This window comes from Acinonyx jubatus, chromosome D2, assembly GCF_027475565.1.
Source record: "Acinonyx jubatus isolate Ajub_Pintada_27869175 chromosome D2, VMU_Ajub_asm_v1.0, whole genome shotgun sequence".
Lineage (NCBI taxonomy): Eukaryota > Metazoa > Chordata > Mammalia > Carnivora > Felidae > Acinonyx > Acinonyx jubatus.
Genome location: NC_069393.1, coordinates 54,193,777 through 54,209,811, shown reverse-complemented (window position 1 = coordinate 54,209,811; position 16,035 = coordinate 54,193,777). Strand labels below are relative to the sequence as shown.

Sequence of the window (16,035 nt, the reverse complement as noted above, 5' to 3'; positions counted from 1 at the left end):
CTTCAGATTCACTCTTGGGAGACAAGAGTCATGGAACGAACATGGATATGAGACCCATATGACAGTGTAGTGGAGGGGTCGCCAGGCATCTGGGGCTTAGCAGATGGTTCTGGGTTAAGATTCAGAGAATTCTCTGTGAGTCTATTGGCATCAGCTAAAGCCCAGAGGAGCAGGAGACGGGAGAGAGGAAGAGGGCAGATTCCCAAGGGAAAGCATGGAGTGGGGAGCAGACGTGGATGCTAACTTGCCGCGCAGAGACAGTGGTGCCCTGGACACCAGGGGAAGAGAGTCTGAGGAAGGAAGGAGCAGAAAAGTGGCAGTGCTGTAAGAGAGGGCAGGTGGGGGTTGACAGGTGTCCATCCGAGTTGTCAGTTAGTTGGTGACCACTGACCGTTGCTGGTGCAGTCTGATTGCAATTGCATTGAAAAGTGAATGGTATGTGGGCAGCTAGACAGAGAATGGGATCCATTGTTTCCAGAAACCTGGTTAAGAAGGGAGGGAAGAAACTGGTAACTGGAGAAGGAGCTGATTTGAAGGGAGACCCTACCTTCCAGGAGGGGTCCCTCATTGGGGGTCTGGAAGCAGAGAAGGAGGCTCAGGAAGGGGTCAACCACACCCACATCATGGAGATGTAAATAGGGCCAGTACTCAGCCAGGCATCCTGACTTGGTCATTTTAGACTTCATTCACGTGGAAGTAGAATAGGATGTTTAGAGCTGGAAAGGGCTGCTGTGACTGTCTAGGCCACTCTCTTACTGTTAGAGGAGTCAACTGAAGCTCAGAGAGGGGAAGGGGCTTGTCTAAGCTCACCCAGGTGGTGGAGCCAGGCCTTACATAGAAACTTCTAGACTAGGACTCTCTCAACTTTGTTCTCTACATTCATCTCACTTCCCGTCTGATTATCCCCTTTGCCAGAAAGGCCCCCAAACTCTGATTCCCATTATTCACCAGCCTGTCAAGCAGCACTTACTGACCAGCCCCTGAGAGCCTCACTCTGTGCTGGTCCCCAGGCTCCCTGTGGGGCCCCTCCAAGACTTATCCATGCTCAGTAGTGCCTGTTGCACAACTCTGGGGGGCACCACTCACACCTCGGTCTCTCTGAATGGTGCTCCCTGAAGTTGTAGGATGTGGCAGCCCCAGGGCCTGGACCTGTCAGGGGCTTTGTGGAAATGCACAGTACATGTCGGTAAGGAAGCCCCTAAGCCAGTGGACTAGGGCAGACTGGCAAGCTTGGCAGAGTCATTTTCCCATTGGAAAGTGAGTAAGCCACTCATGAAACGGAATACCCATATGCCAGGACAAGTGAAGCAACGTCTTCAGTCATACTGGCCTACAGAGAGGCCATCCAGAGGCTGGGAATGTCAACGGGCTTATGGGCAAGGAAATGAAGACTGTAAGTTCCAGCCTGGCCAGCCAGCCAGCCTTGACTTTTCTTTCTCCTTTCTCTTTCTCTTTTCTTCCTGTAGAGGAGTTTTCTTAGACACCATCCTCCCCCGTCGAGACGACAATGGCGTCAGGCCAACCATTGGTCAGCGTGTGCGGCTCAGTCAGGGAGACATAGCGCAAGCCAGGAAGCTGTACAAATGCCCAGGTAACTGAATCCCGGGGAGTCCCGGGGCCTCTGTTGCACCCACGGAGCATGACTCAGCCATCCTTTGCCAACATTCCCCCTTGCTGGGAAAAACAGCTTGGAGAACATGGAGAGGCTGCTATAATTTCTGGTATCTACTATATGGAGGTTTTAGACAGTGTAGGAGGCCCACGTGCAGAGGTGATTGCCAGTAGTGACACGAATAATAGGTCTTGGAGCTCACAGTTTAATGTGTCAGAATCCTCAGAATTCTCTGGCAAAGGCCTGATATTCTGAAGAGGAAGAAGGATAGTGGAACAACAGTGAATGGGGGCCCGATGCAGTGCGTACCCTGTAACTACAAAATCTCCTTTCCTTCCTGTGGGAATAGGGGATGTGGGTTTGGCAAAACAAAAACCAAGGGTTTTGCAGGAAGACAGTGAATGAAGGAGGGTGGGAGTCAGCTTCCCAAATACTCAGTGCTGTAAATGAGGTTATGTCTATGGTCCTGGGGGCTTCCTAGGGTTCTGGTCATCGGCTAGAAATCTGCCAGCAAAGACTGGACAGTATACCAGGGTCTGGGGAGACGTCTGTTTCTCTGCTCATCCGCAAGGCCCCTCCTCTTGAATCTGCCCTCTTTGCCTTCCATACCCTTGGTTCAGCATCACCAGCACCTCCCCCAGCCTGCGGCCCTGGAAGTGAGCTCACGCTGACCCTTTAAGTTGTTGAGCTTCAGTGCAAAGCATTAGAGCAGCCAGGTTTTTACCACTGAGGGGAGAGAATTCAATTCAGCACTTTGGGGAGGAAGAAGGAAATTCATTGCTAACAGGTCCGGTAACATTTTCCAAATGCCCCAGACCAGACACACGGTCTGATCATGGGACAGAATGTTCAAAATAGGCACCATATTAGAAAATCTAGGCTATCCCGTTGCCCTGCTAAGTGGGATCACAGGGCACGCAAAGGGCTGGGTGGGGTTTGGTCCATCACAAAACTCTAAGAAATATGTCCATCCAGCTATTAGTCATCTGGGGGTGTGTTAGGGCTGAAATGCAGGTCACACGTATCATATAACCTTGCTGAATTGAAAGAGAAACCTTATAGCATTCCCTGGGAAATGCCATAGTATTTATTTAGTTATAATGTATATGGCTCTTACTTCCCAAAAGGATTGGAGGCAGCTGGTAAATACCATGGAGCCATATAGTAATGCATCTATTCTTGCAGAATGTTGATGATTATTCTAAAATAATTTCCATGGAACCCTTGGGGGTGTTGACTGCCGGGCATAATCCTCATGATGCCTGGCAGTTGTTCAGTAACATGATATCGAAGCCCCAATATCCAGGATTTCCTGAGGCTGATGACGGGCCGCTCTCCAGTATTCCTTCCTGCGGCTCCAAAACTGCAGCTTCCAGTAATTTCAAGTAGTAACTGAAAGGGGGGGTAGTTGTCGAGTGGAGGGTGAATTGCATGTAGGAAGAGATGCATATGTTTCCACACTTTGGGGTAACCCCGTAGGAGGAGGGGTTTGGGTTTGGAATCAGGAGGGGGCAGGAGGTAAGGAACCCGCAGGTCCCGAGCTCACTCCTGCAGCTACTTTCTTTTTAAGGACAAATTGGGTGAAATATTTTTCACATACATAAGAACTAGGTTCTAGACTTAGGCCCAGACAACCCTCCAACATTCAAAGGTGGGATGGTCTACTGTAGAGTAGCCCAGCTTCCCATACCTCTGGTCATTTTTCTGTTTTCTTGACTATTTATTTGGTTGCTCGTTCAGAAATAGGTAGCAAAAAAAGAAGAGGCCAGATTCAAACTAATACCTGAAATGTGTTTCAAAGTGTTTTCTTTTTCTTGTCGCTTCACCTATTTGTACTTTAAAAAAAATTATTTTTAATGTTTATTATTTATTTTTAAGAGAGAAAGAGAGAGAGAGAGAGAGAGAGCAGGAGCCAGTGTGGGGGGGGGGGGGCACGGGGGAGCAGAGAAAAAGGGAGACACAGAATCCAAAGCAAGCTCCAGGCTCTGAGCTGTCAGCACAGAGCCCGATGTGGGGCTCGAATTCACAGACCATGAGATCATGACCTGAGCCAAAGTCGGAGGCTTAACTGACTGAGCCACCCAGGCACCCCTGTCAGTCATAATATAATGGCTGCTATGTGTGGACCACTCACTATGTGCCATTTCATTAACCCTCTAGGCAGGTCTTGTCCATTTTACAGGTAAGAAAACTAAGGCCCAGCAAAGCTGGGAAACTTGCCCACCATATCCTGGGAGCCTCAGAAGAAACGCCTGGGTATTACGTTCTCGTCCCGGACCCTATTTTCACTTTTATTAGCCAGAAAACATCATCAATCTGCCTGACCGGTTTCTCGCCAATGCGTTCCGAGGGCTTTGGCTGGTCAAGCGGTGTGTTTTCTCAGTGGCCTGGTGCAGGGAGCTGCTTAGGTGGGGAATGTGTGTGTGCCGGAATCACAGTTGTTGTTTTGCTTGCACAGCGTGTGGGGAGACCCTGCAGGACACAACAGGAAACTTTTCCGCACCTGGTTTCCCAAATGGCTATCCTTCTTATTCCCACTGTGTCTGGAGGATATCGGTCACTCCAGGGGAAAAGGTAGGTGTGAAACCACCTCAGGAAATGGTGTAGCTTTCTTTGGGTTGTGTGAGGTGTGGGGGATTGTACTATTATTAACCGTAGTAATAGCAGCTGCTGTGAGCACCCAGGTGCTGTGCTAGCTTGCTTAACATTCTTTAGTTCTTTATTTCTTAATTCTTTATTATTTTTTTCTTTCAACCAGGATCACCCATACAAATGGAGGCCTGTAAGCTAAATGTCCACATGAGTTGTAAATCAAGCTCACAGTCTGTAAATCAAAGTAGACCGTGTCCTTCTCCCCTGGTAAATACACCATCAGAATGCCTCAGAAGGCGAGGGTCCAGTGTAGGGTTCCTCGACACCTCAGAATGCTGCTCTGGAAGGTAGCAATATGGGGCAAGCTAGCCCTCAACCCACAGCTGGCCCCTCCTTCTCTTCTCAGCCCCCGGTTTCATCTCAGGAGCAGCCGTGGCAAAACTCCAGCCCACGCTCCTGAACATTCTGCACTCCTACCTTGCAAACAGCTATTCTTTGGCTGCCCCTCCAGCAGAAGTGGACTGGTTAGGTGTGCTGTCTGCCCTCGGGAGGGTGGATTCAGGGCAGAGATCTCTGGATGTTCTGGAAGGGGGCTCGGAGCTATTTGGACGGGGGACTCCAGGATCCAGGGCACCTGGAGTTAGGTCTAGGAGCTATGCACGCTCTGAGTGAGCACAAGCATTTGGGTTGGAAGATTCCATGATACCCTCTATATTCCCCTAGAGCTGGGTCAGGACAGAGGCCTCTTTCGTCCTGGTCCAAGGATGGTATGTTCTCAACCCTACCACACATGCATCTCCTGATATCCATTGTATGCATAGGGAATTTGAGGCTCAGACATTTTTCTTGTTTAGAGAGAGAGAGCGTGAGTGGGGGAGGCACAGAGGGAGAAAGAAAGGGAGAGAGAGAATCTTAAGAAAGCTCCATGCTCAGCACGGAGCTTGATCGCATGACCATGAGAGCATGACCTGAGCCAAAATCAAGCGTCGGACATTCAACTGCCTGAGCCACTCAGCTGACCAAAGCTCAGACATTTTTAAAAATTGACCAAATTCACAGTAAAATATAGAACTGGGAACTGGGGCTTCTGCATTCCTGAAACGTGTGTGTGTGTGTGTGTGTGTGTGTGTTTACTACGCCTCCCTACAAATCCAAGGGTTTTTCAGATTGTCTCAGACTAAGTGCAGCTGTCTTTGAGATGCCCCCTCTATCCCGTGTTCCTAACTCCCTCTAGTCATACCTGCCATAACTTATTCCACAATATCGTGACTGCTGGTTTATTGGGCTGTCTGCCTTCTAAGACCCTAAACTCATTGAGGACAGAGACTGTTCACCCCTAGGTCTCCAGCCACCCAACACAGCCCCTGGCACATAGACACACAAAAGGTATTTGTTGAATGGGCATGTGAGTGGGTGGGTGGCCAAGTGAGAAATCTGCAACTGTGTTGTGGGGTGATGGATTGTTAGGTGCTTGCAGCCAATCTTCAGGTATGCCTAATTCATAACTTTAAAAAGCATCCCTTTAAATGTTTTCTATGGGCTGCGTTCTATTCTCAGCATATTATGTGGATTCTCTTTTAATCCTCACAACTTCGTGTGATAGGTACTATTCCCACATTAATTTTTCAGGTAAGGAAAGGGACTTGCCTAAGGCTACTCAGTTTGTGGCAAAGTTGGGATTTGAATCCAGGTGAGAAGCTGGATGCTTAGCCATCATCCTATACTATTCCACAAAGGGGTCAGGCTAATAGGCATTTGAACATGCATTCACACACACATGCTCACGTGTGTATGTTTTCACGTACAATACCCACATGTACAACTCTTCCTCTGGGCTCTAAGCATTTAGGACAGTGTGGTTGTCATCTTGAGCCTGAGAGACTGCAGATTTGTCTTCCTCAGGTGCATGTTCTGTTCCTGTGCCTGATGGAGGCATTAATGAGAAGGAGGGGAAGGAAGGAGGAAGAGGAGGAGGAGGAGGAAGTGATCCAGAAAGCCCCAAATTGTTGAATTTCCCTAAATAGCAGAGGCTATGTGATATGTTTGAACTACATAAGACTCATCAAGTCTTAATTATTACTGCTAACTGGGGGGCAGAGAGAATATACCTCATTGAAATTCCTGTACCAATTATTTCCATTTCTGCTTCTCCCAGCCTTCCCCAGAGCTGCTAGTAATTAGCAAACTTGATTGGTTCAAGTATCACCTCTTGTTTATCACCTCTTCCCCTATGGTCTTTATGGTTCCCTAACATATTTAAAGTAATTAACCTGAATAATTACCCCATTTATTTTGATCCTGAATGTGTTACCAAGGAAGTTGTAATAACATTTTCTTTCTGAAGAATTTAAAAAGCTAAGTAATTATATTACAACCGGCTAGTAAATATTACTGAGTCCTCTGCCTGAACGTGAACTCTGTGAGACATACAAAAGAAATCTAATTTACAGTCCCTGTCTTCAAGAGACTTAGAGTTTAGTTAAGGTCCCTCCTTACCTCTAGGGAGTCTGATTTAACTGAAGAAGGGGCAGTATTTTTTAAACTTCTGAGGTGGTACTAATTCATGAGCAGGGTTAAGAACCACTGGTCTAGTTTGAAAGAAGAGTGACATCACACACACACACACACACACACACACACACACACACACTGTACAATACAGGAGGTGGGCTGGCCTGTTATTTTCTGGTACTGCCTCTTCATTTCATAGGAGATCAGAGGGTTTTGTGGAAGAAGGTGCTACTTGTCCTGAGACCCGAACATTGGGAGGGATTGGCCCAAAGGAAGCTCGGGGAGCAAACTCGCAAGGCTAATTAAGACAGGCAGCCTGTGAAGAGCACTTAGTGTGTCTGGTTTGTGGTGCACTAAGTATACACTCAGTAAGGCCTGATTCTTTAAAAGTGCCTTTATTGAGTGCCTATTATGTGCCAGACCCCATTATACACTCAGTATACAGTTTCTCATGCAGCCCCCTCGGTAACCAATGGTGTGCACGTTGTTTCGCAGATAAGGAAACTAAAGATCTAAATGGGCAAGTATTTTCCCAAGATCCCAGAGCTAGTGAGTGATAGAGCTGAGGTATCCAGATCTTCCTGATTCTAAAAACACCTGCCCTGCAGTCACTATGAAAGGGAGAGGGGGGAGTCCCAAGGAGGGAAAGGCCATGTCCATTTTGGCAGTCAGAGAGGGACTCCTGGAGGAGGCAGAAAGCCCTGAGCTGGGCCTGGGGAAGGTTCCATTAGCATGGATATGCCAACGCACATTGGGAAATGAGGTCCCATAGGATGGACTCTGGGGTCTCTGGAAGGTAAGCAGAGAGGTTAATTTATGAGATGAGGGCATGGGGAGCTACTGAAGTTTTCTGAGAGTAGGAGAGGTTTAATAAATATGAGATGCCAGTGCAGGATGGATCTAGAAGCCCTACTGTGAAGAATGGCTCAGGGCACGACAGGGAGGAGTTCAGGAATCCTCTCCGCAGGTACAACACAGGCAGCGGTGTTGAAGGGGCAGTGAGACTGGCTTGCAGCAGGGGACACAGACAAGTTAAGGGAAGAACGTCTGTGGGCATAGGGGGTAAACAATAGGGCAAAGTGGAGATAAGCGCAAAGGGTTGCACCTGGCTGACCAGTGCCACTTAGGGACAGGGAAGCTGGAAGGGAAATGCCATTTTGAGGTGCTCTCACAGTCCCTGGGGAGCAGGGAGGACAGGAGCCAGCTGAGGCCAGAGAGTGGGGAGAGGGCAGGTGTGGTGAAACCCAGAGAGAGGAGGTTCAAAGCAGAGGGGCCACGGAGAACAGAGCCCATAAATAACAGTCCTTTCAATTTGGCTGGGAGAGCACCGGAACCTTTGACCTGCAGCCCTCCAGCCTAGGGGGTTTGCTTAGAGACAGAGGGACCTGGGGCTGTCTAAATGTAAAAGAAAGTGGCCGGTGGATGGGGGAGAGAGATGAACTGGCTAAGGATGAGGGCCCCGAATGGGCTAAGGCACAGGGTCAGTGCTGCAGCAGCCAGGGTGGGGCCCCGGTGAGCGAAAAGAGCTGAGAAATGATGGAGCAGGGACACTCTGAGCACAGCAGACATGGTGCGGACACCCTACATGGCGGGGCTTGATGGGGGGTGAAGGGGGGGGCACGCCTGAGCTCTGCTCTGGGCCATCTGTCAGGGACGCCCCAAGCTGGAAGGGTGGCAGGTTTGTGGGAACAGCACCTGTGTGCTGAGTCCACAGGGCCACTCAACTCCCTCCACTCTTTGTGGACGGGGGCATCCACTGAATGGGCTCACCATGTCCATGAAGAGCTGACACCTCTTTCCTAGTCCATCTGAAGCCCCAGCTCCCTGGCCTTCACTCCTCCTCACCCCCCTGCCTCTTCATTCCAGACACACAAACCACAACCTGCTCTGATGTACAGTACCATTCCCCAGACGTCTCCTTGCCTTTATTCATGTTAGTCCCTCTCACCAAAACGCCCTCCTGTCCTGTCTCTGTCCGCTGGGCCCCTATTCCCCTTAGGTTAAATGCCACCTCTTCTGAGACGCCTTTTCCAGTATCACCAGGCAGCATTTATGTCTCCCTCCTTGGGGCTACAGAATTTCCTTTCTGTCCATCCGTCTCTTTTCAACATTTGTTTCAAGAGTGCTCTAATTGGCCTGACGCATCTGTGCTCTCTGAGCTCCCTAAAGGCAAGAACCCTGTCTTGCTGATCTTTCTATCTCAATTGGCCAACACAGACAGGCACATAGTAGGTATTCAGCTAACAACGGTGAGATGAATGAACGAACGAACGAACGAACGGACTAACCATAAGAAGGCTATTTGAGAGTGAGGTCATGGCCGAGGGGACACTGCTCACAGTGGTGCTCAGATGTACTCAGGCTAACCCCAGGCCCTTTGGAATGATTGATGATGTTATAAGATCTTTCCGTATCTCTGAACTTCACTGACCCCTTACCTCCTTCTAAATCCCCAGTCTCAAGGCATCCTGGCCCATCTTTTTAATGCATCCTGTTTTCTATAAACCACCTAGTGACTTCAAAAGCTCAAGCTATTCCCCAGACAGAACCAGAGGACCCATCTCCTCTGTTTACTCCCCATCCTGCTTACGATTTATTATTTAATGTCACAAGGTTTCCTGTGTGTCCTTGTGAGGACACTCCTACTGTGGTCTCAGAGCGCTGTATGCTAACGGGTAATGTGAGAACACTGGCATGCAAGATGTATCTTCAAAACTCCTCAGGCTCCACGGCCACAACTCACTTTTCCGGTAACTCTTTACAGATCGTCCTAACCTTCACCTCCATGGATTTGTTTAAAAGCCGCCTGTGCTGGTATGACTATGTGGAGGTCCGGGATGGTTACTGGAGAAAAGCCCCCCTGTTGGGTGAGTTGACTTTAGAAAGCCCTGGGAGAGGGGTGATCGGCTTGTTCTGTGGGACACTGTTAATGTGCGGAGGGGCCCGTCCTGACAGCAGTCACAGGAAGCTCTCAAGAGCCTGTGTCGTTGTAAAACTCTGAACACTCCACCTGGCAGTACGTGTTAAAAGCTTCTAGGACTGAGACCGCCCTTCAACCCGGCAGTTCTACTTCTGGGAATTTATCCTAAAGAACCGATGAAGGAAGCGTGCAAAGTTCTAGCGATGGGGATGTTCACTGGAGCGGGAAAAATGGAAAACAATTTAAATGTTCACCAGCAGGGGTTAGCTGAGGCACTGGTGACACATCTTTCCCGTGGAAAACTATCCAGCCACTAAAAATAAAGTTGGAGGTGACTACTTATTGATACAGAAAGGTGTTCGCTGTGCATTGTTTCACAAAAAGGTGTTCCCAACTGGAATATGCCGTTGGATTCCACTTTCATAAAAATCCCTTCGTATGTATATTTTGCAGGCTTTGCAAACTCAGATGCCCTTGGAAATAAGGCACACCTGAGTAAGATGGGGTTGGTATACTAAAATAAGGAGTGGTGGGGAGTGTGGCAGAGTGAACAGTGAATATCTTGACCCAGATTATTCAAAACAAAATTATTTAAAACATGTGTAGGTTGGATTCAACTGGAGGAAGCCATTTTGTGATCTACAGTATAAATATCAAGTGGAATTATAGGCGTAAATAAATAACAATGGTTGTTTCAGGATGATGGAGTATATTTTTAAAAATTTATTCTGTGTTCCTGGTTTAGCTGTATTTTCTAATTTTTCTACAGTAAGCATGTATCCTTTCTGGGAGATGCACGGTGCATGAACTCATACGTGAAAAGGCAGCTTAGACCTTTCAGTGGGAGGCTGTGGGCAGGTGGCATAAGATGAAAGGTCAGTTCATTCAGGACTGGTTACAGAAGAGCAATGTCCCGTGGGTGACCCAGAAAGACGAGTGTATAGAGATCCTATGGCATCGGTGTCCTGGGAATGGACAGAGGGACTCATCTGACTCAGAAATGACAGCCATGGTGGACCCAGAGAGAGAAGCAGATTTGCAAGGAGCCAGATGGAAGGGTTTTGGCTGATAGTGGGGCTGTTCTCATTTTTAGAGCAGTCCCAGGTGAGCTTCTGGGTTGCCAAGGCTAAGCCCTCAGTGAGATCTTTGTCCCTGGCATATCCTCATGTGGGCGGAACAGCCACACTGGTTATGCTGTGAATGGCTGGCCTGGGCGTGAGCTGCTGTTGGGACAGCAGACCAGAGATGGAAACAGGAGGGAAGGGGGAGAGCTAAGTTGGGGAGTTAAACGGCCAGACCGAGCCTGACTTCACATCAGATTCCGGGTAGGTCGGAAGAGATGGGAGCAGAAGGTCTGAGGGGCCTGGCTCTGTATGGCCACAAGGTCTCAGCCAGGCCAGCTTTCATTGGGAAGAGCACACACGCCCCTTCTATTCAGAGGACCACGAGTTGAAATTTCCAGAGCTACAGATGGATAGGAAGTTGTGTCTACTCGTGCTGAAGAAAGCAGGCTCTGAGTAGGGGTACCAGGTTACCCCCATTAGGAGGAATCAGTCGGGGAGCGTGTAGTCTAGGTGGGCAAGCCAACCATGGACACGAGCGTGTATATTGTAGGACAAATGGGTTTTGTCACCCGATGGCAGGGTGGAGGCTGCCTGTCCTGCACTCCTGCTTCCTCTCTATTGTGACCAGATGCGGGGTATGCCAGCAGCCAGAAGGAGGCGGTGTGCCTTTACAGGTAGCTCTGATTGGGCGTGGCGGGGGCGGGGGGGGGGGGGGGGTGGTGGGAAGAGATAGAGAGAGAGAGAGAGAGAGAGAGAGAGAGAGAGCAGGGCATTCTGGGTAGCAGAGGTTCCCGAACCTGGCTGAACATCAGCATCTGCTGGGCAGATTTCTGTGAATACAGATCCCTGGGAAACTACCGAGTCAGAATCCCCATGTGTTGGGTAAGGAAATGCTCCTGCTTCCCTGTAAATGTATGTGCGTGTGTATGTGCGTGTGTACTTGTTTAATACCGCACACATAGAGAAGGGACTGCAAGGGGGAAGGTGTTTACCTCTGAGAAAGGAAGCCCGGAAATGGTTTGGTTTGTATACTTCTGGATTGTTCTACATCTTTTACAAGAATGCACTCAGGTAGAATTTTATAATTAAGATAATTCAAGGGGCTGTGTGGGAGGATTTGGGATGACAACATGGAATCACAGACCCCTTAACCTGGCAGGGATCTTAGAGTCCCTTATCCCACACCTTTATTACCAGGAGAGCACACGCTCCATGAGTGTGGACCAACTTGCTAAGTCCACACAGCTGGCTAGCGGATGAGATCCGACCAGAACTCAGATGCCCTGGTCCTGGGGAGTGGGGACTGGGGACTGCTGAATCTGAGAAGGGTATCCCCGTAGGACCGTCAGATAAAATGCATGATTCATTGTTTATATGAAATTCAAATTTAACTGGCTTTCCTCTACTTTTGTTTGCGAAATCTGGCAACACTAAACCCCACCAGGAACGCAGTAGACTCGGAGGGCTCTGGAGAAGGAAGCTCTCGGTTACTGAAGTTCCCTAGAGAGGGCTGAGACACGCTCCTGAGACTGGGCACTCGCAGACGAATTTCCAGTGATTTCCTTTTCTTGAACTTGAAACAAGAATTTTCTCACTACAGATCCTGGCTACACTTTCATTGATTAGATGGGCTTTTTGCCACTCTTTGTTGTCAGTGATGGTTTGTTTTGTTTGGGTTATTTTGGGGGCTCATATTTTACACACTTTCGCAGTGTGAGTGAGTGTGTGTGTGTGTGTGTGTGTGTGTGTGTGTGTGTGAGTGCCACAGCCAAGGCATGGCCCGGTGCCTGTAACCGTCATTCTTCGTTTGCGGGAATTCTCTGCCAACTATTTGGCCTGCTCTGATGTTTCCGAATGCAGCCGTTAGTGCACTTCTGTGTTTGGAACAAGTGCATTGTGTGGGCCGAACTGGTCCCTGGGAGGGGTCAGTGCCATGAAATCTGCTGGGAGGAGGCAGGTCAATGCCCCTTTGGCAGGAGGGAGAGCGGATTAGGGCGGATTGTGAAAGTATGCATCTTGCTCTGAAAAACTGTGCGTTGCATATTTTCCCAGGGCAGTGTGTGAAAACCCAGGCATAATGGATGCATAACTTTTTATGAATGAACCCTTTATGACTCCCCGTGGAGCCCACTTGTAGTGTCCTCATCTGCATTTCCTCTTCTTGATATCCTTATTAAACTCCTCCTCCAAAGCCGGGAACCAGATTCCGTTGAGGAATTTGACACCTTTTCTGAGTCCAGTTTCTCCCCAGCCTGTTAGTTTTCTTGGAAAGGGGCTGTTTGGGTCCCACTTTTTCACAAAGTGATTAAAGAGAAATGAAAGTAGAATGAGAGCATGTCATGGCCAGTTAGAGCTATCAAATTGAGTTTTCAGTTTCAGGGGTCACTTACGAGATTGCACCTGAAGTGGGGAGGAACGTGGCCGCAGAGAGAATTTACCCAGTGATTTGAAACACTGTCCTGCTAATTGGATCCCCCTGCCTTATTTCTGCAGGAGGAATTACTCTGACAATGCACTTTTGTATGCAGAACTGTCTTTGAGTATTCTGTACCACCTCACTGCACACAAAAGCCCTTTTTCCCCCTTTCCCTGAAGTGGGGAGGGAGGTTCAGAAAGGCCAGGCTGGCCAATCAGTGTCGCGTGGCCCTACCACCGGGGCTCCCTGGGCAGGGGCAGCCTCTCAAGTGAGCAGAAATGACAGCGTGAGTCAAACAGCCAAGCCCGGTGTCACCACAGACTTGCTTTATGGTTGGAGGCTTTGATCTATCATTTCTAAGTGTCCGTGTCCAAACTGGGAATGATGTTTACATTCCCAGAGAGCAGATTTCATGTCTGTTTACCCAAAAGTGTACAGTGTTCAGAATCACACCTTAACAGAGAAGTTCCTCTCGATGATGGTGGCAGTGGTGATGAAGAAGGTGAAATTGATGATGAAGGTCAAGGGCTCAGACTGCCAAGGTTCAAATCCTGCTTCACTTACAACTTTGAGTATAACTCAAGTTGAATATAACTCGACTCAAATTCTTCAACCCTCAGTTTGCCCATAAATGAGATGAATAATAAACAGTCCCTAATTCAGAGGGTAGGGGGAAGCAGTTAGATCATCCACGCAAAGCGCTGGGGAGAGGGTCATGCTCAGTAAAAAGGGGCTTTCATCGGGACCGTTATGGCGAAGAGAAGAACATTAAAGAAATGGGCAGGGGACAAAGTAAAGGGTTCTAGGTGAGAATTACAAGGTGATTTGGGGAGAGAAGTTACTTAGGAATATTTGTAACTTACCCCACCAAGCCTGGCTTTGCCAAAGCAGTGATTCCAACCCCCTCCAGAGTAGTGAGTGAGTAGACCCAGGTTGTCCTGTGGCCCAGCCGTGGGTGGTTCATCTCATCCAGTTACGTTCTTAGGCAGCAAGGCAGACGTGGGAAGTTCTTCTCTTTTTTGGAAACAGTCCCCAGTGGCTGTGACAGCTGGGGTTTTAAAAGGAGAAATTTGGACTTGAAACTCAGTTTGGTCAAGAAGGAATTCCTTTTGTGATCCCATATTGTTTAACTGCTGTTCAGCAGCTCTGTCTCCTCACTGGTAAGCAGTACTTACTTGCCCACGCTTATGTGTTGTTTTCCAAGAATTAATTGACACTAATTGGCCATGCCAGAGTAACCATTACTGAAAATTTATAGGCTTCTGATGGAGTTTTCCTTGCCAAATTCTTGGCAGAAGTCTCAGCTCATCTCACTTGATATTAAGCTCATCAAATCCAAAAAGCTGCAGGTGGCCAGAATCGGAAGGGAGCAGAAGGAGATTAGCAACTTCTACCCCATGTGTCCCCAAAGAACGTGTCCACAGTTGGCCATCAGGAAACGTCCATCGTAGCCTTTATTCCTCCCTCAACCTCACTCCCCCATTTCTCAGAAGGGCAAAGCAGAATTATAACTTCAAGTGGTTGATACAGTGCTTAATATGGTGCTGGCAATAAGGGAGCACCTGCTTAATATCTGTTGAATAGACATAAAAAATATTGAGATATAAATCACATACTATGATTCACCATTTAAAGTGTACAAGTCAATAAGTTTTAGTATGCTCACAGAGTTGTGCAACCAACCATCACCATAATCAAGTGTAGAACATTTTTATCACCCAAAAGAAAACCCATACTCATTAACAGGCATGACCTCCCATTTCCCCCATATCAGATGGATTTTTGAGCGACCTACGCAGTCAGTGCTTGAGAGAACCATGGCTTCCAGTCCAAATAGACCTTGACTGGTCTGTGTTGTGAACTGGTCAGTACAACCCAGCCCATGTCGCACCCTATTCCCATCCCCACCCTTGCCATGGCTGCCATCTTTACATGACATTGGGAATTATAGGGCCAAAGATTACCATACATTGGGAAGTCACGGCCTTCCGCCTCTTCCTGTGTGAAAGATCCAAGTATCAGACTCATACCCAAGTGTCAGAGAAATACACATGTATTTGTATTTTTCAATAGCAGAATTTCAACGGCAATTATGAGCCCCTCTCTATCAGGTAGGGGAAATTAATTTTGGTCAGTTTGTGTTTTCTTCCCCTGAGGTGGGGGTGCCAGTAAGGGGTGTATACATGTGCCACGGCACGGTGGCAGGGGGGCATCCGTATTGCCATCCCAGTTGGCATTGCTGAGCGTCCTCATGCCTGTCTGGTCTCCAGTCCTCTATCTGAGCAAAGAATCCTCAGTGGCTGCTGTGCCTCCTTCTTGTCTCAATTCTAGGCCAGTTCAGATTGGTGCCAAGTCCATGTCTCCCTAGAAGACATTCAGTGGGTGATGTTCTATGGCTCCCCACATCCTCTGGACTATGGGAAGTTCACTTCCATATCCCTTTGCCTGAAGAACTCTGCATGCCTGTATCCTGGCCTAATGTCTGGATGAGCCATGCACACACTCCCGTTCTGACCCCCGGTGGGGCATGGGGATCAAAGATCTTGTCGCCCTTCCAGGCTCTGCCCAGGGACTGGGGGCGCAGTCCTGTCCTTCTCCCAGACCCTCAAACCCACTTGAGGTCTCTATCATCCTTTTCCATCAAGGGTCTTAGCTCAAGGTGGGACAGGGCACAGGGTCCTTCCAAAGCATCCCTTGTGCCCTCTCTAACCCTCTCCTCCCTAGTTCCCTCACTCATCTATTTTAGGAATCTTTCTAAGACTACCAGGATGGAAACATGTGCTCTTACACATCGTGTGTTCTCCCAAGTCTTTGTAATTGTGACTGGGCTTGGGAAGTTCAAAAGCCAAGAAGGTTTGATTTTTTTTTTTTTTTTTTTTTTTGTCATGTGTTCTCTGGCATCTCTTCTCTGGGGCGAGGA

The 16,035-nt window shown here is 48.4% G+C and overlaps 1 protein-coding gene across 1 annotated transcript in view; it reads left to right on the top strand.

Annotated features, from left to right (window-relative positions):
• TLL2 (tolloid like 2) overlaps positions 1 to 16,035 on the top strand; it is a 126,969-nt gene that overhangs the window by 85,404 nt on the left and 25,530 nt on the right. The window contains exons 8-10 of the mRNA XM_027062732.2: positions 1,467 to 1,591; positions 4,071 to 4,186; positions 9,480 to 9,582. Coding sequence (XP_026918533.1) covers positions 1,467 to 1,591; positions 4,071 to 4,186; positions 9,480 to 9,582 — 344 coding nt within the window. The remainder of the gene's footprint in view (positions 1 to 1,466; positions 1,592 to 4,070; positions 4,187 to 9,479; positions 9,583 to 16,035) is intronic.